Below are 27,042 nucleotides of genomic sequence, written 5' to 3'. Positions count from 1 at the left end.
AGAGTCAATCTCTAGAGTTGTGTGAAACAATAGACAGTTATTTTACTCAGCCAGTTGTTGTGCAGATTACTTTCACAATATGTAGAGAATAGAGAGACGGGCGTTTTCAATAAAAGGTATCATTTATTGAACAGTCTTTCTTCTCATACAAGAGAAATGAATTGCCACAATTGCAAGACTTGTTATTATAAAAAGTGCGTACAGTAAAATGAGCATTGCGAAATAATACTGTAAAAGCATTGATATGGTTTCTTAGCCATATAATGGTTTAAAATGAATAAAACATATATACATTCATATATACATTTGACTAACGTACTCAACTGGTGCCTCTAACTAAGCCTACCCCAGTGTACCTGACCTAAGCCTAATACTTGGAAGGGGAGTAAGTAAGTAGCTTTAAGTTAAGTTGGTTTTGCCAAGGTTTGCTTTAAATAAATTCTCTCTAAGGGTTTAGTCAACACCATACCTCTGGAATAGAATGTTGGAGGTCTGGTATCTCCTTCCAGTAACTCGCAAGAGTAGGCTGGAAATGCCGGAGCTGGATTTCTCGGCATGAGAAAAGACAGCGTCTCTCTCAGCGCGTCGAGGAGGAGGAGGAGGGGCAGCGTCCGCGGGCAGCTTGCATCTGCTGGGCTCTTGCAGGGGGACAGCTGTTTTTGCTCCTGTGTTCACCACACCATCGTTCGCTCATTCGCAGCAATAGCATCAGGAGCGATAACGGCAGCAATGTCTATGAGGCAGCTTGCTAGCATTTGCTTAAGGCAACGTTGGTAATATTTATACCTGAAAGGTGCCTTGTTTGACGTAAGTTTTTGGACATAAGACGTCAATAAAGATGTCACTAGGAAGTGATCGTCTCTTAGTGCTCATTAGAGTTCTATTACTAATCAAAACATAGCAAGCGGAGCTTTCCCAGGTTTTTATCTTGTTGAAGAACTCGGAGTGTTCATCTAGGAATCTTAGATAGTGACTTCTGCTGTGTCATTTGCACTAATGAGCTGCAAAGGAAGTTGCAGAGGAAGAGATTCTGAAATGTGTCTCTGATCGTGTGAGGCCAGAGACGAGTTTCTGAATATTGCATTTGATCGGTTATGCCAATATAGGGGAATAAATGGATTATAGCCGTATAGGGGCATAAGGTCACAGTATCGATCAGGGTCCTAGATTAGAACGCGACAATTCTGGTTTTAGCATATTACGAAAAGTCCGAAAAAAATTCCAGCGGTATATTATCTGGTCCCATGGCTTTCCCAGGAGCAAGACCTAAGATCGCCGATTCAATCTCCTCCCATGTAATAGGGGCCGCTAATAAATTTTTATGTACATCTGACAGTTTTGTATTATCTAGCTTGTGAAGATATTCTAAGCCATTTCTTGCCAGGCCACTTCCGTCATTTGGCCCATTACATAATAAGTGATAGAAATCCCAAAACGCCTTTAAGACCCTGGCTTTACATACCCCCTTTAAGTCAGTAATTTTTGTAATATAGTTAAAAGATGCCTTCTGTCTTAGTCTTTGTGCTAAGATTCTACCCGTTTGCTCATTAAGCTCATAGCATTCCGTCTTCTATTGCCTCTACTTTGCCGCTATCTGCTCAGCTAAATAAGAGTAAGCGACGCCCCATTTGGGGGATGCTCTTAGTGCTTTTAGCGTAATTTCTAGCAAAGCAGGGGAACTTTTGAGGGCTCCAGCTTGTAAGGTATTTAACTCAAACCCAATATGGTTTAATTCTTCCTGCTCCCAGGCAGCATGTAAGTTAAAAGAGGCCTTGAAAGTTGTCCTGAAAAACCCCCTATACATACGCGTCTGTTGCACAGAAAATAAACAGCCCCTTGCTACCCGTAAAGGAGCTCTTAAGGAGGAGGCAAGGAGGGAGTGCTTTTAGCGTAATTTCTAGCAAAGCAGGGGAACTTTTGAGGGCTCCAGCTTGTAAGGTATTTAACTCAAACCCAATATGGGTTGATTCTTCCTGCTCCCAGGCAGCACGTAAGTTAAAAGAGGCCTTGAAAGTTGTCCTGAAAAACCCCCTATACATACGCGTCTGTTGCACAGAAAATAAACAGCCCCTAGCTACCCGTAAAGGAGCTCTTAAGGAGGAGGCAAGGAGGGAGCTGCTAGAGTCTAGTACTTTAAGGAATGGCACATGGTTTTGGGGCATTGTTAATAGACCACTGTTCACCGAAGATACAGGCAATGTGGGGAACATCCTTTAAGACGCGGATGTTACCCCGCGCTACCATTACGATGCGTTTCTTACAACGCAAGTCGTAACCACGACTTGCGCTGGTGGGCGCTCAAGGACAAGGAATAGTTAATTTACTATTCCAACACCTTCTCTACTATCCACGGGGACTGGTGTTGGAATAGTAAATTAAACTATTCCTAAGTCCGCACCCTACAGCGCAAGTCGTGGTAACGACTTGTGTTGTAAAACACGCGTTGTAACATTACGCGTGGTAATAGCCCGCGTCGTACCGTCATACATCCAGGCGATGTTCTAGGCTCCCACATCACGGAATACGAATGGGTGGCCCATTTTCAATCCATGTTCTTGGGTTTTATGGGTCATTACGACCAGTCACCCTGGGCAACAAACACTGACTGTTTGGTTTTTGAGTTAACAGAGGTAGAGGCGGGAATTGCGGGCCCAACTTGCAACAAGGGTCCTGGACCAGACGGAATTCCGCCGGACCTTTATAAATCAGATCCATCCTTTTGGGCCCCAATCCTGGCGGCTGTATTGAACGCAGCGGCCAGGGACGGTAGCCCCGAATCCTGGGCATCTCTACCATCGTGCCAGTGTTCAAAAAGGGGGATCGAAATTGTATGCACTGCTACCGACCTATTTCTCTCATTGACTCTGTAGTAAAGGTGGTGGGAGGAGTACTATTGCAAAGATTATCTTCATGGGCAGAGGAGCATAATATCATTGCAGACACCCAATATGGGTTTCATGCGGGGAAATTGACGGTGGCCCAATGTTTAAACCTCTACCTGATCGTTGGCAAGTATACTATGGCCCACCCAGGTATGATCTACACGGCCTTCATGGACCTTTCTTCCGCGTTTGACTGTCTCAACTGGGTGAAGCTGTGGCAGTCCATGAGAGCCATTGGGGTGGAGGCCTCCATCGTGTACTTTATAATGGATCTGCATAGGGATACTGCGGTGAAAATTAGATATGCACAGGATCTTCGGGTTTCCAGGGAATTCGATATTGAAAGAGGGGTAAGGCGGGGCTGTATTTCGGCCCCCTTCCTGTTTAACCTTTACATCAATGATCTTGAAGGAGCCCTGGTGGCTACAGGGCGCGATTTTCCGCATGTGTGGCACCAGGGTCTCCCCGTCCTCCTATACGCGGATGACGCTGTCATCATAGCGAGAACCGCTAGAGGACTCCAATCACTATTAGATGCATTCCTGAACTTTATGGGGTCCCGTGACTTAGCCATCAATAATGCAAAATCCTATGTCTTGCAGGTAGGGGCTTGTCCTATGAAAAAGTATCAGTTTTCCGAAGGTTCTGTGAAGGTCCCAACAACGTCAGTTCTCTTATATCTGGGGGTTCTGCTGGATGATCGCCTGAAGTGGGGGCCCCTTATTCAGAAGAAAAAGGTGGAGCACATCCAAATAACTTCCGCTATTTTCAACTTTGCTGCCAAGATGGACAAGCGCCCAATTGCAGCCCTGTTGAAAATGTATCAGGCCAAAGGTGTATCAACTGCATGCTACGGTAGTGAAGTCTGGGGGTATACCACAGCAGATGCGCTGCAGGTGGCAGAGAACAATTTTTTTATGTGCCGGGTGGGAATGCCAATTGGTTTATCGAACCTGGTAGCCCATGAAGAATTGGGGGCCCCATTTTTATGTGATACTCTTGCTTTGCGCCCTCTATTGTTGTGGCTTAAGTGTTGGCCAAACAAGGAGCTAAAGCTTACCCAGTAGATCTTAACGTACTGTATGAACCTGGAACATATGTCTAGAATTCCATTGTTGAAGTACGTTAGAGGTCGCTTCACAGAGTTGGGGCATCCAGAAGTCTTTAAAACCTTCTACTATAACAAAAAATATTATGTTATGTTATTTTGAACTTCTAAAGCGCACAGCTACTCAAAGTGTCCCGGCGCTAGTTCCTGGGGGGAAAGAATGTCCGATTGTCTGAATTAAAACAGCAGAGTCTTGAGTTTCTTTTTAAAAATCAATGGGTCTTGAGTGGTCCGCAAGGCAAAAGACAGCATATTCCAGGCCAGGCCAGCCCTACGCACAAAAGAGTTGCCGCCAAGTCGCTGGCGCTTAAACTTCGGGGTCTACATCAGCCATTTGGCAAAGGACCGAAGCAGACGCCCAGGCACATAGAAGGCAAATCTCCTTTGTAAGTATAAGGGGCCAGTACCATACAGGGCCCGATGAGCAATAGTCAGCATTTTGAATTTCAGGCGAGAGTCAACCGGCAGCCAGTGTAGTGTGCGCAAATGTGAACGAACACTGTCTCTGGGAGAGAGACCCAAAAGGAGTCTGGCCGCCGAGTTCTGCACCACCTGCAATTTTTTGACCAGGGACCCCGAGCAGCCCACCAAGAGGGCATTAGCGTAGTCCAAGCGGGATAAAATAAGCGCACGGACCACTGTTTCTCTGGAAGTACTCGGCAAGAGAGGGAGAAATTTCCTTAGGCTCTTAAGTATAACAAAACAAGTGTCGGCCAATTAAGTCACATGCGTCACAAAGTTTAGGTTTTGGTCGAACTAGACGCCGAGATTTCTCACTGCGCCAATTCTCTCAGAGGGCCGTTAGAAAACCCTGAGGCCAAAGCCTCTCTCTGAAATCCGAAGGGAAGGAGCCAAACAACAACACCTCCGACTTCCCTTCGTTACATTTCAGCTGAGCATTGGAAAGCCAATGAAAAACAGAGGATAGGCAGTGTTGGGCCATCCCCACCGAGTCATCCGTCTTGTAACAGGTGAACAACAGCTGAGTATCATCGGCGTAAGCCATAACCTTAGCCCCCAGTGACTCCGCCAGATAAACCCGCGGGGTCACATAGATGTTGAAAAGAAGGGGGCTATGTGATGAACCCTGTGGTACTCCCGTAGGCATTGGCAGGGCCGAAGAGGCACTCGGAGGGAGCCAAACTTGCTGCTGCCGGCCCACAAGAAAGGAGCCAATCCAGTACCATGCCTTGCCGACAATGCCTATAGCCGAGAGGCGATTGAGGAGCATGTCGAAAGCCGCCGAGAGATCCAGCATAACCAGCGCTGCTCTCCCGCCGGCATCCAGACACTCCCGAATTGCCTCGGCAACCTCCAAAAAGGCAGATTCCGTGCTGTGCGCAGCACGGAAACCCGTCTGGGCCGGATGAAGCCCTTTTGACTCCTCGATGAACTTAGTAAGTTGGAAAGTGACAGCCTTCTCGCAAACTTTCGCCAAACTTGGTAGCAGCGAAATAGGGCGATAGTTCTCAGGTGCAGACGGGTCCAAAGATGGCTTCTTAAGCAGCGGAAGGATCAGGGCATGTTTCCAGGCCGAGGGCACAGAGGCAGTACAGAGTAATTTATTAATCAGGAGGTTCACCTCTGTATTAATGGTGACAGCCAGGTCAGAGAGAAGCCTAGCGGCACAGGGATGGTTGGTGAGCCGGACTTAAGGGCCATCAGAATTATGAGGGAGCTAGCAGAGTCAACTAGCCCAAAATCTGAGAAGGTAGAAAGTGGCTGAACCCTACTGATAGGTGGGAAAGACACCACCCCCTGGAGCCCAGGGGAGATGGAAAGCGACGCTTAGATACTAGATATTTTATCCTTCAAGAAGGCTGCCAGAGAATTGCACCAGGTCTCTGAGACGGGAGTGGCAGCCACCTGAGCGCTAGGAGCCAGGAAGCTTTGAAACATTGGAGAAGATTCGAGTTGTTGTTGGCACGCTCAATACGAGTGGCATAATAGTGTCCCCTGGCTTCTCCAATAGCTGTATAGTAAAGCCTTTATTTTGCTCTGAGAGCGAGCTTGTCAGCAGAGTAGTAACCCTGGGCACGCCAGGTTCTCTCGGCTATTTTGCACTCGTGTTTCAGAGTCCTCAGCCTAGGAGAGAACCAGGGCTTGAAGGGGGAATCTCTCCTCAGCTTGGACTGACACGGGGCCCAAGCGACGCTACCGAACCTGTGATCCAATCAGCAAACTGGGCTATGTTGTCCTCTAGCTCCCCAAGAAGGGAGGAACGAGATGCACTCCGTGAAACCCTGAGATCCCCTAAGTCCTGTCTCCTAAAGGCTGGGGTGCGATGTCAGCGAGCAGGGCGAGGGGAGTTCAGCAAGACCCAAGAGAAAAAGATGGGGAAGTGGAATTGGTTAAAAAAGCTTTTATTTGTACCAGGAAGCATTTTCCATCTGTTAATTGCCATTCCGAAAGGGAGTAGCAGAGGACAGGTGTTAGCACCCTGTGGCTGCGACAACCTGTCTCCACAGGGGACCTGCTACACTTTGTTCCTCTTCAAATTCTATGAAGTACCTCAGAGACATTTTTTACTCTACCTTTTAAAGAGGTTTAATTTTAACTAGGTTCGCCCAGCACATTTGTATTTGCAGCTGTTGAAACCAGACTGTATATTTTTTATTGTTGGCTACCTGAAATCTTTGGTGAGAACCAGGGCTTGCCTGGAATATTAGTTATTTTAGGGGAGGAGGTACTCACAGTTTTAAGGTATGACTCATGTGTGTTCTCTTTTTTAAGCACATGAAAATATTTATTGTACCTGTTAATTTTACTCATAACCTTTGGTGGGAACATGGGCTCGTTATGAACCTCCGCTATCTCAGTGGGAGATGTTATTTCTTCTTTTGCTATAAACTTACGGCCCATGTGTTTCTGCCCCTTGTATATATTTCTTGTTTTTATGGCTATGAACTGTACATTTTTAATGAACTTCTTTTATGAGATGTATATATATATTGTAACTTTTATGTTTTTTATATTGTAAAACCGAATTAAGTTTATGAAATGAAGTAGGATTGTTCCAAGGGTTTAATATGTTTCATTAGCCCCTTCGCCGCGGGGCTAATTCCCCCGTGGCGCTGGGGGTAGGGGGGGTCGCGCACTGCGCCACGGTGCTTGTGACGAGCTCAGCTAATCACGCTGCATGGTGGCGCTGTGCTCATGACGAGCCTGTTTCTCAGAACGCTCAGCACAGCGGGGAATCTAACCCCACGTATGAGCGCCGCACGTCATTGTGTTTTCTCCATACATAAATATAAATGATAAAATAAGGGGAAGCTGTATAGGGAATTATCCCCAAATGAGCTGCAGTTAAAATGTGGTTAAAACAGTCACACAAGGCTGCTTCAGAAAATAGAAATGTTAACTTGAAGAGATAAATTCAAATAAAGTGAAACTTCCCACAAAGCACACAGAACAGTAGAAAGATTTATGAGGGATGCAGGTTTAAAAGGTTATGCCATTAGTACCAAAGCACAATGTGTGCGCAGTTTAAAAATACCTCATATGTGGAGATAAGATGGTGGGCGCAGCTGGAGCTTTTGCACCGGAGAGCATTCATTTCAGTGAAGATGATGAAGAGCCCATTAAGCTGTTACCTGTGAAAGTTGTTGTGTTCCAGGAATATTCTGCTTCATATGGAAGTTAAAAGCAGCAGCCTGGTGACAAAATTGTAGGTATGTGATGAAAAATACCTTACGACTGTGACGGAGCTCCTACCGCCATCTTTAACCCCTTTGCCTCAGCGCAAATTCCGCCGTGGCACGGGGGGCTAGTGGGTGAGCGCGGCGCTTCAGTGCTCATGATGGCTCCACGCCGTCATGAGTCACAGGCGGCGTGTGCTCATGACGGCGTGGTTCCGTCATGATCCCGCCCGCTCATTAATCCGCCCGCACAGGTGGGGAATTAGTGCCGCGTGGGCGGAGCGACATGACAGAACCACGCCGTCATGAGCACACGCTGCCGGTGACTCGTTATGGCGTGGTTCCGTCATATGCACTCAAGGGGTTAATAGGCGCTAAGCCACGCCCCCATCAGCTATATCATCTAATGCCAGAAAATCGTCATTATTGAATCTTCAATATTACACACATTTAATACCAAGGGCTCAAAATGTTAAACTGCTAGAAGAAAACACCCCTTCTGTTCTTGGTATTTGGTTTTATGTCATCTATTTCCTCTCACACAAACCCCCAGACAAATAAATTAATTGTTTACTTGTTACATTAATTTGTTGCATAATCTTGGTCAATTCCGCCCATCATTCATTGACGTAGCACAACTTGTCTCCCAGGCCAAAGCCAGGGGTAACATTGCATTCAATGATTGATTGAGATTGGAAGAAAACTTCCACGTGCTAATGTTTTCATGTGTTGTATGCATGTGGTATTTCTATATCCCAAATCTAGCCAAATGTCAGCAGAGCGCTGCAAAAGGTCAAACACAAGCATGGAGCCAAGAAGTGATAGGAGAGTTGGTGAGGTTTGAATGTTTAATGCAGTTGATGTAGTGTTTAAACAGATGTGCTGTCAACTGTTTCATAAATTGGAGCAGCATTACCACGGTCCTGATGGATATGGGAATGTTGTTATAGAACCTGGTTGCATAAATAGGAAAGGCCTGCTGTCTTGTGTTTTTTCGTTTTTACACTTCTTGTTCTGGTTGTTATGTCTTTATAAATGATACAGCCAGGTTTGAAGATGGTGCTGACTGGCAAGGGGAGCCAATGGAGTTCATTTAGGATGTTGTCATGTGACAATATTTCTTCAGGCCTTGGATTAGACATGCTGTGGTTTGTAGCGTGCCATAAAGGGTGCTAGTGTGGAATTTGTGGGCCAGTTAAGCAGAACATTACCACCATACAGATACACTAGTATGAGTGCTAGAACACAGTTCTGAAGTCCCTTTCAGGAAGGAACTGTTTCATTTTCTTTAGAAGAGAGAGCTAATATCAAGCTGTCTTTGTGTTTTTGCATTGTGTTCCTTGAGGGCAAGGTTGCTATCCAGGGTGGATCCCAGTGACTTGGAATTCGGTAAACGTTTGGGTTTGAAGCTATTAAGGTTCATGTCACTGAGACAGGTTTTTACTATTTCTTGTTTGTTTTTCTTGGCACATAACAGTGATTATGTCTTGATTGAGTTGAGTTGAGCTTCGGGTCGGCACTGAACATACAGATCTGATGGATGTGATGTGGTGTTTCAGACGTTGAATATCTGAAGCACAGACCTTCAAATAGCATTGATTATCATTTGCACATTGGGGAATCTCTATGTTACTATTTATGAGTAGAACACCAAGCCACTCCATGTAGAGTTGAAGGTTACAGGACAATATGAAACCCTGGGGGACTCTGTAGGTGATAGTGATATTCTTGAGGCTTGCAGATGCCCATGTGAACAAAGTGATGTAGAAAAGTTAGGAGGATAGTCACTGAAGGACATTGTTGATGAATCCTATTCAAGACTCCAAAATTACTTGAATAGTATTGTCAAATGTATTAAAGGCAACGGAGTGGTCCAGCAATATGAGGAGGCAAGAGTCACCTTCATCTGTGGTCAGGAGGGATTTGTCTATGATATGTAGAGTAGTGGTCTCTGTGCTGCAGTGCGATCAAAAGCCAGACTGTTGATTGTACATGAGATGGTTAGCATTATTGTAATCTTGGAGCTGAACATGGACTATGCCTTCATTAATCTTGCCAAGGAATGTTAGGTGAGTAATGGGCGGTAGTTGGCGAGGTCATCAGGGTTTTGTGTTGTTTTTTTTTAGGATTGGGAGGATCTGGCCTGTTGTCAGTGCTTTTGGTAACATGCCTTTAGTAAGGCAGACATTGAAAGTGGTGAGTAGGGGTGAGGGAGCATTGATGAAAGATGACAGAAAGGCATCATCTTCATAAGAAGTGACTCTGAGGGAGTTGAATATGTCAGCAAGATCTGTGAGAGAAAGGAATTTGAAGGCTGACCCTCTCGAACTCTACGGGAAGATGTGGACATAAGAGATGAAGCACGCTTGGTGTTTATCATGTGCTGTTGGTTTGGCACTGTGTTGATGCTGTGCTTGATTGTCTTGAGCATTCTGCTTCCGTTGGTGGCTTCATTGATGGTGTTGGTATAGTAATTTGTTAGGCTGATGTGAGGAGCTGTCTGTTGGTTGCGCTGAGAGACTTCAGTATCATAAGGCCATGGGGATTTGATTTTCTTCCATTTTCTTTACTGGCTGTGAATGGATTGTTTATTGTCAGTAAGGCCTTTTGAGTGCTAGGGTACTGATGGTTTGGCTTACACTTGTTTGTTGAAAGTGAGACATGGATGTTCACATACATTTTTTTAAAGTATTGAAGTTGTTAAGAAGGATGTTGGTGTCAGACATGGATTCAATAGCGTTAGAGGTGACCATCATGGTCTCTATGGTGGATTATTTAAATAATCTGAAGATTCTGTCTTCTCTTTTGTGTTGATCTTGTTTTGTTTGAAGGATGCTGAGCAGAGAGAGGGATATCAAAATAGCCAAGAGATTGGTCCAGTCAATGCATATGGGTGGCTTGCATTGGATTGTTGGTGATGTTGAGGAGACAAGGTTCAGGATGTGGCCTTTGGAGTGCGTTGGTTGTTGTACCCCTTTGAGTGTGATGATGAGGTTGAAGAGGGAGTCTAATTTTTTTGGGGGGAGGAGAGCTTGTGTTGTCTGGTAGGTTGAAGTCATCCTAGAAGATGTTGTGGGGTTATTGGATGGGTGAGGTGGCAAGGAACATAAAAGTTCTTGCTCTGCCCGGGAGACCTGATGATGAGAGGGAAGGTGGCAGGCTGAGTTGCAGAGAAAGCAAAATGGCATGTCAGCAACTCCATGAAGTTGAGTGTTGCTTGCCAAGGGTGCAGGACCAGAACAACTTATGGGTAACAATGATTGAAAAAGCATTGTTTCAGACCAGCACACGTCTTTACAGGTATCAGTGATTTTAGACATTGATAAAAGATTGCGTTTTAATGATGTGTGTCCAATCTGTTCTCTACAGCTAAAGGAACATCAGCAACTGTTGTTAAGAGCATTTGTAAAGAACAACAAATTAATGAAGGACTGTCAAAATGGGAAAGGTAGGCCACTTTTTATAGACATGATTTCAACTTATTTTTTCTCCTTGTACTGCCATTTGATTGTGTACCAACTATGTATGGCTATTTTTTACAGGTTTCGATCGTCATCTTTTCGGACTGCAACTTATTGCAAAAGAAGAAGGACTACCTATGCCAGAGTTGTTCACTGACCCCGCATTCTCAAAAAGGTGACTGTTGTTGTTATATTACACAAGCATATTTTGTAATATGTCTCTTGAGCAAATGGGAGGAAATGTTAAGAATGGTGTAAATCTTTACAACACTTCACCAAATGTGAGATGAGGAGAGAGATAATGGTCTGTGGACAGAGCCTCCGACTCAATTATATAAAACTAAGGTGTCCCAAACCTACGTACTAAAGTAGTTGTGTGAGATGTTCAAGACTACAACTATCAGATACCCACCTATTGTGTTAAAAGGACCTGAACCCACTCTATTAGAGGCATACTATATCATAGGGTCTAATTCTGTTATGCTAAATAGCGCCATTTGGCTCAATCTCAGTGAATGGGAGTACTTTGATTATGCTTGGTGTAGGGGATTCAAAGGTACCGGCTCCACTCCTGAAATTACTGTAGCACTCCCATAAGGCTATAGGATTCAAAGGCTTTAGGATTCAAAGGCTAGATAGACTGCCTAAAGGGGGCAGCGGGATTGCCATAGTCTACAATGATAGGATTACAGTCACCATTTTGGAGCAACTCTGTAACGATAAGATTGATATGTTAGTCTTTCGGATAAATCTAACCACACAATATAGCTGGAAGGGAGCTCTAGTCTACCGACCCCTGGGCCCCTTTGCTCACTTCTCGCTTTAGCTGGTAGAACTGATAGCACCTCATGTTATTTCCACTACGAATTGTCTACTACTTGGAGATTTTAATGTACATAGTGAGTGCTTGTAGAATGTTGAGGCGGCGTCTCTCTTGGCTGACCTTGCTGCGCTAAATTTAACTAAAATCAATGACGTCCAACCAATGTAGCTGGACATACACTGGACATAATTTTCACTAATTCGCCTCACATGACATGTGATACCCCATGGCCACCTAGTTGGTTAGACCATGGACGTATTGACTTTCGAGTCCAGGGACCTAGAGGACAGGCGAAAACTGGCCCAGATTCTAAATGCACTTTTAGGCAATGGCACAAAATCACCCCGGATGCTTTCGCAGCTGATTTTCCATTGTCAGGGGATAGAGAACCTAAGAATGTTGAGGAGGGACTAGCCCACTTTAACGCCTTGGCTAGATTAGCCATTGATCAACTTGCCCCTCTAAAAACACTGTCCTGCAAGCCCAGGCAAGTTCAAGTAACTTAGTTTACATCTGAGCTTCAAAAGGAAAAAGGCCATTGTAAGAACTTGGAGAGGCGGTGGTGATGGTCCCATCACAGTATTGATAAAGAGAAATATAGGACAGCTCTTGCTCAATACCATAAAAACATAAAAATGACTCGGAAATCCATCAAGCTTTATTCGGAACAAGAAACAAGTCCATATAAGCACAACATACAAAATACAGTTAAAAAAGCGGTAGCCATACTAACGCAAACTATACAGATAAATTAATAATAGTTAAAACTGCATACTGTTCCTAGCATTAATTGATTTTAAAAGGAAGGTAGCTGTGTAAAAACAGGGTGGTGAAGGTTAAAAAGCAATCTCATGGAGTCTTTTACAGTCCTAACTCCAAACTTTACAAACACAGGTTTAAGATAAGCAATCTGCAAGTATTTATACAGTTGACAAAACAAAAGAAAGTGCATAGTGCTTTGTAAACAAATGTTATCACATGGGCAGGGGCCAACAGGGGGTGAACGCTGTTGTGGGAAGGCCACTAAATTGTGGACTATCCCAGTTCTCAATCTAGTCAACGCATACCAGTGGGCCTTCCAAGTCACCTCCATTATCGCCCAACAGTTAGACCAGGCAGGGAATGCCCTTAAAGTTCTATTCCAGATTCTTAAATCTTTCACGAACCCTAAAGCCTGTGATTTGGAAGAAACCCCATCTCAAGCCTTCTGTGATACTAAGCAGATTATTTTGTACAGAAAATTGATCTAATTTATAACAAGATCATCACAGCTGGTAGCACGCAGTTGGTTGATATGACCCATGCCTACTCCCCCTGCTTCAAGTGGAAGCCACTGACGAGCTTCCCCCTCCTGACTGGCGAGGATGTGGAAAAACTATTACTCACCGTGAAATCGGGCTCACCTCTCGATGTTAAACCTGCAAAAATCTCCTCCAGCCTTGCAAAACAACTTTCTGCTCCTATTTGTTCCCTTCTGAATGCGGCATTGAAGGAGGGGCATCTTACACTTGAATGGAAGGCGGAACAGGTCCTCCCACTCCGCAAAAACACCAAGGCCTCTATGGAAGATCTTTCCAACTTACGACCAGTCTTCTCCCTAGCTCTCCTGAGCAAGAAAATGGTAAAGCATATTAATAAACACCTGTCAGACCATATTGAATCTTCAGGCAGCCTAGATTCCTCTCAAGCAGGCTTTAGGCCTAAGCATAGCACAGAGACAGCACTGGTGGCTGTAACGGACAATATCAGGCTAGCACTAGATAGAGGCCACTCCACTCTGCTGGTGCTGTTAGATCTCTCTGCCGCATTTGACACAGTCAACCATCAGATTTTGCTCAGGATACTGGAGGAAGCTGTGAGAGGCCTTGCGGTGGCTGACAAGCTTCCTCTCCAATCGTTCCCAGACAGTTAACCTTGGACCTTTTCGATGGAAGATTAAGGAGCTGATCAAGGAAGTGCCCGAGGATTCTTGTTTAAGTCCCACCCTATTTAATATCTATGTTGCTCCCTAGGCCGACCTTCTGAGGAGGCATGGGTTCATGCCCATTTCATATGTGGATGACACCCAGCTAACCTTCTAATTTAACAAATCCTCCCTTACTGTCCAAGCCATCTCTTCTTCCGCCATGCTAGCAATATCCCTATGGATGCAGAGCAACTTTTTACTATTAAATGTCGAAATGACCGAGATTTTGCTTTTTGGAGCAGCTTCATTGCTGTGAACACCAGAATAGTGGCCAGGAGGCTAGGTGACTCCCCGCCCCAAAGACATCAGTAAAAAATCTAGGTGTTGGCATTGAGCAGGCCTTGACCATGAGGGAACATGTGACCCACACAGTTGGCTCCTGCCTTCAAGTGCTAAGTCTGCTGAGATGAGTTTTCCCTTTTCTCCCAGACCCCACACGGAAAACTCTCATCCAGACGTTGGTACTGAGTAGACTAGATTATTGTAATGCCTTATTGGTCTGGGCTAATGAGTCCTCGCTGGACCGTTTACAGGTAGTCCAGAATACAGCGGCTCATCTGGTGTTTAATGCACCTTATAGATCGGCTTCCCCCCCACTTCTCCAACAGCTTCACTGGCTTCCAGTGCGAAAACGAATAAAGTTCAAGTTTTGCTGTATCGTTCATAAGGCGGTGTTTGGGAATAGTCCAGTCTATCTAGCGGAGAAATTCTCCCAATACACTCCCCTCAGGGATCTCCGTCCCGGTTCCAAATCCCTCCTTAAGGATTTCCGGATTAAGAAATCAAGGACAGTCTTTCTCGTACTTGGCCCCCCGGTACTGTAATCAGCTCCCCATGTCACTGAGGCAATGCCCATACCATCTTCAGTTTAGAAAGGCATTGAAAACTCCCCTGTTATAGTCTATTTATTAGTGCCAGCTACCTCCGGTAGGTTCGCAAGTGCAGAGATACCTCTTCGGGGGTAATTCAGATGCTATATAAACTTTTTAAATAAATAAATACCCTGAGGCTATCCTAGCATCCCTTTAGTTTGGGTGAACCTGGTGTAGTTAAAAATAATACAAAGTAGATGCTGCTGGATTTTATTTACCCTAGAGCACCGATCGTTGGTATGATTCAGATGTATGGGGTCCACTGCTTTCATTAGTACTCAAATTTCAGTCCTATAAATCAAAATCACTAGTCACTAGTCTCTTCTGTAGCAGTTCAGAGGACATAAAACATTCAAACATGAGATGATCTGTCCATACACTCAGGATGAGTATGTGTGAAAGCTTATTAATAAATCTCTAACCCTAAACCCAAGACGTCAACAGACAAAACTGGTCCTCCAACTTAGATTCTGAGGGGTGTTTTAGTGATTATTTGTTTGGGAACTCGATGTAAAGGTAGACAGGGTATTCAACCCGGTTTTTTAGGGTTCCAGTCACACCCACCAGGGCCGTGTTGTCGCCATTGTCCAGTAGGGTCCTGATGTCATGATAATTATGATTGTAAAATAGTTTTGTTTACGTTTTGGACCTATGGATCAATCTGTGATCGATACACTTTCAAACATCCTGTCACATTAACACCATCATAATCATAACAGGATGCCTCACTCAAAACACACATACTAAGTAATAGACCACAACATACATCACTCATCCTTGAAACGCTCACTCAAAGCACTCTTGAACAACATAATAACACCATATTACACACTGTTACTGACACTGGGAGAAACTTACATTTCTGCCACACATGCTGTACTTGTTTGGTGTGAGAGACAATCTGTGTTTGCTGCGGCTCTTGTCTGTGCTTTACCTTCCCTGCATATAGGAGGATAGTACACAGTGTTGCTGCACATGCTGGGGATATGTTCAAGTGCATAAAGCTGCTGCCATGTGACTGTAGTGCATTTGTAAAGTAAGATTACACTGCTGTATAGCATGCTGTGCCTATTATGTGTGTATTTGTGAAAGCACACACAGCCACTACCTCTGTTGGATCTATTCTTGTGTATGGTATAACTTTACAGTGTTGCTTCTGCAATCTGCCTTATCCGTTTTCTGTGCTGGCAAGGCTTGATCTGCCTGCATTGCTGACGCTGCCTGTGGTATGTGTGTGCTAGCTGCATTGATTTAAAAGACAAAAAAAACGAAGCAAAAACAACTGGCTTTGACAGCCCTTCTTTATTATCTCTTAAATGTGAGCAGCCCACTCAAAAGCCAGAGGCTCAGTTTCAGTGACATAATATAGTTTAACGAGATCTGGGCCAATGCATTTTTGGCATAATTTCTGAATTTGCAACATAATCCATCATCATCTGCTGCATAGTTGGTATATTTCACTTATAAAAATAGTTTCTAGCCCAATCGGATCAAAAGTAACTAAAACAGCAGCGGCAAAATGTGGTTCCATGCAGTGTCACACTCTCTACGAAGATGAACTGGTGACCTTTTAGTTGCTGATTGCTGAATTCAGCTCTTAAAATTGGTACGGATAAGGTGCAACTATGCCCGGACAGTTTTAGTAGGTATTGAAATGGTAAAATATCATAATAGTACTGTCAAAGATGGTGCCGCATAATTAGTTTTTTCTTTCTACATAATTTTGTCGCTCCTGTTGCACAATTTGGCCCTCCCTTATGGCATACTTCCAGTTGCCATGTTTCTATCTAGGTGACGTGTGTTATTATAGTAGAAACCGTTTAAGTAAACACTAAACAAACTGGCATCCCTTCCTATGCTCTACTACGCCCGGACTCCACTTGCTTTCCCAAAACACCTTCTCGCCTGCATTAAGTTGCCCAGACCATGTGTGTATGCAGCTTCGATACATACTCCCAGATGCATCGGTAGCTCAAGAAGGGCAAGGTTTTAAACTACAGACCCCCATTCGTTACGACATTCAAACCACAGCAGCCTGGTTTGAACACACCAATCTCGTTTTTAGGTCGAGCCTAGGCAGCGCTTGCACTGGAAAGATAACCTGTTGTATGTACTTTGTGGACTTGAACACCTCCCAATGCTCTTCATTTGTCTAAACGGTTGTATTTTAAAATGTCTTGCTTGCCAGTGGGTAATTTGTCTTCCTGGTCCCTCCTTTTAGCAAGTCGTTCACTCTCCTAGAGTATCTCCACAGCACTTCTGGGCTTCCGCTTTTGTCACCAATGAAACACACCCCTCTTCCAGAAGATGCCCCTTTCTGTTGCTGCTCGGGAGAGACCAGCAGGTTGAGCTCATCCTATTTGTGCTCAGCAGCGGCTGACACCTGTAGTGAACGCAGGAATGCCTAAGCTTGGTTGAGTTGATGTTTTACAGCTCTAAATACAACTGCTTTGTTCACACTAGCCTATAACACTGGCCAAAACCTGCCAACAAACACTCATGGCATACCTCACAAGCCTACTCGTGTGATGCCTTGTATATTTACTTCTTTAAATTCTACTCACTAGTACTATCTGGTACTATCATTTTTCTCCTCCATGCCTTTCCTGATCCTATCCATTCCTAATCTTATTTTTAAACCCCTTTCCATATTCTTTCTCCAGCCTATCTTATCTCTCTCGGTCCAAACCCCATCCTTGACGCCCTGCCATCAGCTGGCGGGTGGTCATTGTCTCTCTGAACATCTGACTTTAAGGTTAATAAAGTTTCTTTGGGAAGAGCAACCAGTCCCTCTTTATCGCACTCTCTCTCACCCCTTTCCCTCTCACACACTTTTTCCACCTCTCTCATGTGGTTGACTTCAGGTCTTCAAGCACAGTTTCTTTCCTGTGACTTTTCAAGGTTTCCTTTTATCAATCCACGCTCTCCTCCTATTCTTGGGGTGCCTTCTGCATAGACAGGTGCTCCTCTTTATGCGTGTGCTGCCTGCTTTCCCCTTCTTCTCTCTTTCTCACAAAGTTTCTGGTCCTCTGTCTGGAGTTCATTCACAACTTCATGCACAAACTACCAACCCCTCTCTGTCTTCCTGTCTTTCAATTCTGAGCAGCTCTCATCCCTATCTATCTACCTTGTCACATAATTCCACTACACAAATCAACTCCACACAATTACATCCCACAACTAACAATTCAAAATTAACCCACATAATTCCACTCCACACCACACACATCCACTCCACTCCAAACCAAAAAACATGGGAAAGGACTTTGTCATTTACAACGTCAATAGCTCCAACTCTTGTTTACTTTTCATATTACTTGATCTAACATAGCTGCCCCCCAGGTTACACTGAGAAATGAAAAATGTCTGATGTGTCAGTATACATACATGTACATGCGTTCACTACCCCTGTTAGCCACAACCACCTACATAGAGGAGACTTATTGGCATTGCCAATACTTGTTTTGTATTATCATTTGAAGGTTTACAGCCTATTCATTTTTTTTAACCTAATTCTGCCATTTTCATTGACGTTTAACAATGGTATAATAGGTTTGACTGAGTTGCAATACTGAACAAATCATCTAATTTCCTTACATTATTTGGAGTTTACTAAAGGCCATATCTTAATTTTGTTTTGCAGCGGAGGAGGGGGTAACTTTGTCCTTTCAACTAGTCCGCTTGGCTATACCACTGTTCTTGGAGCTGCTGTTCCCATGATTCACGATGGCTATGGGGTGTTTTATCGAATTACGGATGACAGGTAAGACACATTTTCAATGTTTGATAACCTAATTAAGTAGCTTAGCACCTTGTGATCGTGACACTGTGTAGACTGAACTGTAATTTATTTTCATTAAAGTGAGTATGCCCCTACCTCCCACCAGCCTAAGGGGAGACATTGTAGAGTATTCAGTAAATAGTATTTAGTAATTCAGAATAGTTGTATAGGTTTTGGAACTAGCACACGATTAGTGGCGGTCTTTAAATGTATCGATTCAAAACGGTATAGAGACAAAATATCGACTTTTAATTATCGACTAGACATAATATCGTGTAAAAAATATAGAATAGACAAAATATCGACTAGACATAATATAGACTACCATAATATAGACTAGAACATTTTAATATCAAATAGAATGGACATAATATCGAATCAAAAATATAGAATGGACATAATATCTACTAGACATAATATAGACAACAAAAATATCGAATTTAAGGTAAGTTAATAATAATTTTTAATTTTTGTGTAATATAATTCTGTAGCGGGTTGTGGGTTTATAGGGGAATAGGGTGGGAAGTAATTTAATTATAATAATTAAATATGTTATTTTATTTATTGGTATTTATATAGAATTAATTGTTAATTAATTATTAATTGGTAATTCATTAAAATATAATTGGTAATCAATTTTAATTGATTAATTGATAAATATGTTAATTTTAGTATTTTATTTTCTGCATCAGGTTGTGGGTTTATAGGGGAATAGTGTGGGAAGTAATTTAATTATAATTAATTAAATATGTTAATTTATTTATTGGTATTTATTTAGAATTAATTGTTAATTAATTATTAATTGGTAATTAATTAAACTATTTTGGTAATTAATTTTAATTGATTAATTGATAAATATGTTAATTTTAGTAATTTATTTTCTGTAGCGGGTTGGGGGTTTATAGGGGAATAGGGTGGGAAGTAATTTTAATATAATTAATTAAATATGTTAATTTATTTATTGGTATTTATTTAAAATTAATTGTTAATTAATTATTAATTGGTAATTAATTAAAATATAATTGGTAATTTATTGTAATTGATTAATTGATAAATATGTTACTTTTATTACATTATTTTCTGTAGTGGGTTGTGTGTTTATAAGGGAATAGCTTGGGAAGTAATTTAATTGTAAGTAATTACATTTTTAAAATATTTTTTGTGTCTAATTTTTATTTATTTTTATATTGTACTGGAGAGGGAATAGTAATTTTTATCCCTACGCTATCCAACGCTTTCCCTACTGTTGCACTCACTGGAGTGGGAATATTAATTTTTACCCCTACGCTATCCAACGCTTTCCCTACTGTTGCACTCGCTGGAGTTGGAATAGTAATTTTTACCCCTACGCTACCCAACGCTTTCCCTACTGTTGCACTCTCTGGAGTAGGAATAGTAATTTTTACCCCTACGCTATCCAACACTTTCCCTACTGTTGCACTCACTGGAGTGGGAATAGAAATTTTTATCTCTATGCTATCCAATGCTTTCCCTACTGTTGCACTCACTGGAGTGGGAATAGTAATTTTTACGCCTACGCTAGCCAACACTTTCTCTACTGTTGTAGTAACTGGAGTGGGAATAGTAATTTTAACCCCTACGCTATCCAACGCTTTCCCTACTGATGCACTCCCTGGAGTTGGAATAGTAATTTTTACCCCTACGCTATCCAACGCTTTCCCTACTGTTGCACTCCCTGAAGTAGGAATAGTAATTTTTACCCCTACGCTATCCAACGCTTTCCCTACTGTTGCATTCACTAGAGTGGGAATAGTAATTTTTACCCCTACGCTATCCAACGCTTTCCCTACTGTTGCACTCACTGGAGTGGGAATAGTAATTTTTACTCCTACGCTATCCAACGCTTTCCCTACTGTTGCACTCTCTGGAGTGGGAATAGTTATTTTTACCCCTATGCTATCCAATGCTTTCCCTACTGTTGCGCTCTCTGGAGTGGGAATAGTAATTTTTACCCCTACGCTATCCAGCGCTTTCCCTACTGTTGCTCTCTCTGGAGTGGTAATAGTAATTTTTACCCTCTCACTATCCAACGCATGCCCTACTGTTGCACTCACTGGAGTGGGAATAGTAATTTTTACCCCTACGCTATCCAACGCTTTCCCTACTGTTGCACTCACTGGAGTGGGAATAGTTATTTTTACCCCTACGCTATCCAATGCTTTCCCTACTGTTGCGCTCTCTGGACTGGGAATAGTAAGTTTTTACCCCTACGCTATCCAACGCTTTTCCTACTGTTGCACTCTCTGGAGTGTGAATAGTAAATTTAACCCTCTCGCTATCCTACGGAAAAAATATTGTATATGTTTTGTTAATAATATGTATGTATGTATATATATATATATGTTTAAAAAAAATTTTTTAAGTTACATTAATTATTTATTAATTGGAAGTTTATTTAAGTATTTTAAGTATGTTTAAATTAATTATATTTATTATTATATTACTTTTAAATTACTTTTAAGATATTTAAAAAATCCGATATTTTGACTGTCTATATTTTATCCTATCGATATTTTGGAGTCCATATTTTTGTACTTACCTGTTTGTAGATAGGAATTCGATATTCTGGCATTCTATATTTTTACCTCGATATTTTTGACAGTCGATATTTTGACTGTCGATATTATGTCAGATGGATCATTTTCTAAATTGGTTGTATTTGATTTGTAGTCCTGCGCTGCAGTAATGATGCCAGATCATATGCTACACAAGTGCTGATTACCTATGACACAAATGAGACGAAACATGCTAAGCATGCATAGTTCTGCCACGGGTTTGTGAAAAAACTCAACTACTGATTAGCTGATAATCAGAGGCTCTTGCACATTGGATGAGTTCACAAAAGTCTTCGAGGACAGGAAGTAGCAGGAGCACTCTTTTATGTACTCTTTCATGCCTTTGTGAATTGGCCTGAACTGTCCAACTCCCTATTAGTAAAAGGGCTAAGATAGAGCAGCTGTTTCTATAGTTGGAGTCATTTTGGGGCCAATGCACACATGCATACAAGAGTACGTAAAAGAGTACTACAGGGGTAGTTCTTCTAAATGCCTTCATGAATAGGCTCCATTTTGAATTCTTCTCCCCATTGCTTATGCATATGTTCCTATTTAAATGTTTACCAATCTCATTGCTCACAAAAGTACTTCTTTACCCCTACTTACCAATGCTCATGGTGGTAAGCTCCGTAAAATGTAAAGTGCCTAATTTGGAGTTGTCTCTTATTCAGGTGGAGATACAGGGCCATAATTACAGATTCCAGATGAATTCTGCAGCCCTTAATCTTGGCATTACAAGCAGTAGGCAATGAATTTCAGGTCCTTCACCGCATACCAATTGTCGATTTCTTGGCATTTTCTGCAAGCATTTACTGCTTTGAGCAGGAGGGAATGTCAGCAGACCCACAGGTAGTTTTCCTGGGTGTGAAAATGCACCTGATAAAACATACACAATATTACAGCATGCATTAAATTAGGGTGTGGATACACTTGACCACTCAGAATGAGCGGGCCTCAGCCATGGATACTGATAAAGCTGACTTACAATGAAGAGATAGCCCGCTGCCCAGGACTACTGGTTGTTAAAGGCCCTGCACTAAGTTATTGACCTGAGCCGCAGGTTGCGACCTGTAACAAGGGAAAGAGCCTTTAACAACTGGTATAGCCCGAGGCAGAAGAGCTATAATGCAAGTAAACACCCACTGAGTGCATAATGTTCTAAATTAAAAAGGGAGACACCTAAAGACAAACACTGGACTGTTAGAGCAGATTGTCTATACCAGCCATTACTGGCACTGACGCACCTCATTGTCTCTAATGGAGATCACAACATTCCAGTATTGTTTTCCATTTCACAATTATTATTCTTTTGAGAAGTACTGCGACAATTGAATAATATGAGCCACTACCGTCAGTTACAGGAAAATCCCACCCATGAGATTACAGCCAAAATAAAGATCCCTAGAGGAAGGCCGGTTTTGTAATAAGGTATTTGCATTTCTTAATCATAAAGAATGCAAGATCCCAAATATTTACCTTTTTCTGAAAATTCACAAGAACCCCTCCCATACACCTGTACACCTAATTATTTCTGCCTGAGGTTCGCTTACAGAACTATTGGCCAAATATGTAGAGGTGTTTCTCCAACCATTGACATCTCACACCAAAGCACATATTAGAGATTCTATGGATGTTATAAGTAAAGTTGAGGGTCTCCCATTTCACGATACTAAACAATTTCCGGTGACTTTTGATATTGAGTCCGGCTACATCAATTTCCCACAAGATGAGGGTCTATTGGTACTGAGGGAAGTACTAGATTCTAGACCCACTCCTCATGCAGTCCCCACAGACTTCATAGTTTCCTTAGCAACACTGTGCTTGAAGAACAACTTCTTTGAATTCAAAAGGAATTTATATCCACAAATAAAAGGCGTTGCCATGGAGTGTTGTTTCGCCCCAGAAATAGCTATTCTAGCTATGGACTATTTTGAAAACTAGTGGAATTACAGTAACACCGACCCTTACAACACACATTTACAGTAATGATTAAGGTAATTAGATGCCATCTTTATGATGTGGTAGGTAGTCATGAAAGATTAAACGAGTTTCACAGTTGGCTCCACTCCAGGGGCCTTATTTATGAAGGCCTTGCGCCACTGGTGCGTCACTTTTTCCCATGATAAAAGTGACGCACCGGTGGCGCAAGTCCTTCATAAATAAGGCCCCAGGACTCCAGACTTAAATTTTACCATAACATCTGACTTACAAAAAATCTACTTCCTAGATCTGGTTATACTGAACCAGGAAGAGCATTTGGAAGTATTCGTGTTCACTAAACCCACCGACCGTGACTCCTTGCTTCATTGTACTAGTAGCCACCTGCATTCCCTCAAAGAAAATCTGCCAAATGGACAGTCCTTCCGGAACACTAGCGGCTTTAAAAACGCACGCGCTGCCCGCCCTGTCCCGACCCTCAGATTTGCCGAGTAAAAATCTCTGAAGGAGTTAGTTACATAGACAGCCTTCAAGCTTCAGTCAGTTCTCGATTAAAGTATCGCACAGTCAGATTGAGTGAGACCACTCGAAGAAGTCCATACCGATGCACGGGGGTCCCGCTTCACCTGATTAGAAGGAGTTTCTTTTTGCTTCATTTTCCTGCCGCACTGACCTGCTGACCTGGTTCTGCACCCTTCCCCACAACGATAGAGGGGATTGTATCGCCCTGCACCGCCAAAGCTGCAAGACTCGCTGCTCTCGCCCCTGGACCACACTTCCCAGCATCCCCCAGGTGGCGCACGTCTACGCGTCACGGGAGAAGTGCCTGGAGGCGCTTTTAGGTGCTGTGGGGCTCTTGCGGCGCAGGTTTCTTTATGCTTCATATTGCTGCCGCACTGACCAGCTGACTTGGTTTTGCACCTTTCCCCACAAGGATAGAGGGGATTGTATTGCCCAGCACCGCCAAAGCCCCAAGACTCGCTGCCTTCGCCCCTGGACCACACTTCCCAGCATCCCCCAGGTGGCGCACGTCTACATATCACCGGGGAAGTGCCTGGAGGCGCTCTTAAGCGCTGTGGAGCTCCCGCGGGTTTCTTTTTGCTTTATTTTGCTGCTGCACTGACCTGGTTCTGCACCCTTCCCCACAAGGATAGAGGGTATTGTATCGCCCAGCACCGCCAAAGCCACAAGACTCGCTGCTCTCGCCCCCGGACCACACTTCCCAGCACCCCCGGGTGGTGAACGTCTACGCGTCACGGGGAAAGTGCCTGGAGGCGCTCTTAAGCGCTGTGGGGCTCCCGTGGTGCGGGACGCACGCGAGAGTACCCGGGCGCTGCCCGGGCCAAGGGCGGGCCCGTCCATGTCCGTCATAGCCAGGAGTAGGCTGGGCTGGGCCACCCCCCTTCCATCTGGACTGTGTGCACCTTAAGGACCATTAACGACTCGGTTAGAGACATTAATTTGACATTATTCTCTGTGGATTTTGTTTATTTCATCAATGGCCACCAAACGGAAATTAACCGGGCAGAGGGTTGCGGTGATGTGGCAGGTACCCTAGACGCTTTTCTAACCAGGGCAGAATCTGTTTTGCAACATGAAATACTTCTAACTGAGAAAAGACTCTCTTTGGGGACGTTTATGTGGAAAAAAAGATCATCTTTAGGGGCCATCAGTAAAGCCAAATCACCGGTAGCAGTTCCTTAAACTATAATTTGTTCCAGCACAGACCCGCTTGATGCAGGCATGGTTAACACTGTTGCTACCGAACCGAATCCTGAGGTGGGCATAGTTGAGGTGGTAAACCTGAGTGACTCGAGTGGCCTGGCTACAGTCTGTTCTCCCAGTGCAAGCACCCAGATGGTCTCGTTGGGCTCACCTCAAGTACTTGTGCCAGATTTATCTGTTGCTCTAACCACCCAGCAAGTACCGCCATCAAAATCGCCTTGGGTAGATAGAGGTGATCGAGTCACCAGATCTAAAAGATCTATTCGCAATAATGAAGTTGCAGGAGGTGCTCTTAAATTGGGGACAGACACCAATCATCATGGGGGAACCGGGGAACCTTCTGCAAAGCGTGCAAGGGGTGGGGCAGCCATGAGGTCTAGAGCCAATGCCAAAACCAAATTTAAATCTCAAACCTCAGGGGCAAGTGGAAAGTTGTCTCTGAGATCTGAAAATGGCATGCCCATTACCCATAATGCTGATATTTCTATGGTAGGGGAACGAGGAAGCAACCCAGATTATTGGAAGCATATAGAGACTTTAATCATGGGGCTTTTAGCGCCTTTCTTGAATAGATTGGGGGCGATTGAGGAAAAACTATCTCTTTTGACACAGGGTACTCATTTGATGGTGAATCCAGAGGTGACTAGGCATGATAGCAATGCTGTAGGGAGGGTGTCCAGAAGCATCTGCCCTGTCGAGTCCTAGAGGACGAAGCAGGGACCTGACACACGAAGTGGCGAAAAATGGTGCAGTTCATGTACCCACCGATTGCATGCAGGCTCAGCATCTCCGCCTGGCACCGTGGGGCACACTTTGCAATTAAGAACAGGTTCCCAAGGGATAAGTGGGCTTGTGAAAACTGTGCAATCAGGTCCCCAAACTCTGCTTTTTCCAGAGCCCCCCCATAGGGAAGTCATGGCTGTACAAGCACCACACAGAGATGGTCCCAGATCTTTACCCCAAGTGCCCAACAAGCCTGCCCGGGATATCTTAGATTTACCACCGGCGGCTTGTCCTTTGGTTGTGGTCCTGGCTTGTGTTCCTGCGCTTAGACCCAACCAAACTGAATCCTGGGCACAGCTGAGGAATAAAACAGCTGATTGGCTTACTAGGCATAAAGGGCTTAGGGCAGTCATGTTCAAGAGCATTATTATAGTCCGCACAGTAGCGTGGGTGGGCCAGTCCTCCAAGAACATAGGGGGAGACTGTGTGGTTGTTAATTTTCGGACCCCATCTGTTGCTCAAATGATCTTAAAGGCCGAAGATCATTGCCATTACCTTCTACTTCTATCTGGGCATTGCCACTTGGCTATTTTTATAAACCCTCCAAGAGAAATTTAAGTGAGACACCCTGTTTTACTCCGAATACAAATAGGTTAGAGGTGTTATCCGGGCTTGATACCCAAGACTGATTAAATATTAATATAGCTCCGGTCAACACACCAAACCATGGGGCAATGATAGAGGACCACACCCCTTTCGCCGTGCTTAGCATACCATCTGTGCCCCCCGGACGTAATACCTAGCTCCACCTCATATCACGTCCTCAACCCTCATTCTACTGGAGGTTTACCCAAGGATGACACTTTAAAAGTCCTATCTTGGAACATAGCTGGTCTTAAGACCAAAAGGAGAGACAGCAATTGGGAGCATCTTCTCGTTGGTACCAACATTATTGCCCTTCAGGAAACTTGGGATGCCCACGATTCCTATTTTCTGGACGGCTTTTTAATGTTTTGTAAACATGCTATACCGTCCAGTATGGGGAGACCCAGTGGGGGGCTCTTGCTTTTAGTTAATCTTAAATTAACATACAAAGTCAAGTTAATGGACTCACACTCTTCAAATATCTTAGTACTTGAACTAACAGCTAAGAACCTACCTACTCTGTTAGTGATCAACTTTTATAAGTCTTTTACGAGGGATGATGACTTAGAGCATCTAAGGCCTCTCTCTACCTGTTTGACTGACTACGAGTCCATGGTTGATACACACTACCACATACTAGTCCTAGGTGATTTTAATATTCATGTTTGCCCGGCTGATTCTTTTTTAAAACTAGACGAGAAATATTCCCCGCAGGGGTTAACGCACTTCGAAAATTCCCCTTTGGGAATCTTTCTAGAGATGCTCTTATCTGACCATAATTTGATCTGCCCAACTCAGTGGTTTACGTCATCCCCCATACCTAATTACATTGGCCATGGCCATCATAGCACCAGTGACTACATTTTAGTCTCAGGTTCTATGGCCGAACACTTAGGTATATTTG

The 27,042-nt window shown here is 43.5% G+C and overlaps 1 protein-coding gene across 2 annotated transcripts in view; it reads left to right on the top strand.

Moving 5' to 3' along the window:
* LOC147688905 (peroxisomal carnitine O-octanoyltransferase-like) overlaps positions 1-27,042 on the top strand; it is a 553,955-nt gene that overhangs the window by 522,458 nt on the left and 4,455 nt on the right. For both annotated transcript variants that reach the window (XM_086941801.1, XM_086941802.1), the window contains 3 exons: positions 10,998-11,076; positions 11,171-11,264; positions 18,394-18,513. In XM_086941801.1, coding sequence (XP_086797927.1) covers positions 10,998-11,076; positions 11,171-11,264; positions 18,394-18,513 — 293 coding nt within the window. The remainder of the gene's footprint in view (positions 1-10,997; positions 11,077-11,170; positions 11,265-18,393; positions 18,514-27,042) is intronic.

The sequence above is a fragment of the Lissotriton vulgaris genome, chromosome 10, assembly GCF_964263255.1.
Source record: "Lissotriton vulgaris chromosome 10, aLisVul1.2, whole genome shotgun sequence".
In the NCBI taxonomy this organism is placed as follows: domain Eukaryota; kingdom Metazoa; phylum Chordata; class Amphibia; order Caudata; family Salamandridae; genus Lissotriton; species Lissotriton vulgaris.
This window is presented reverse-complemented; position numbering and strand designations above follow the sequence as displayed.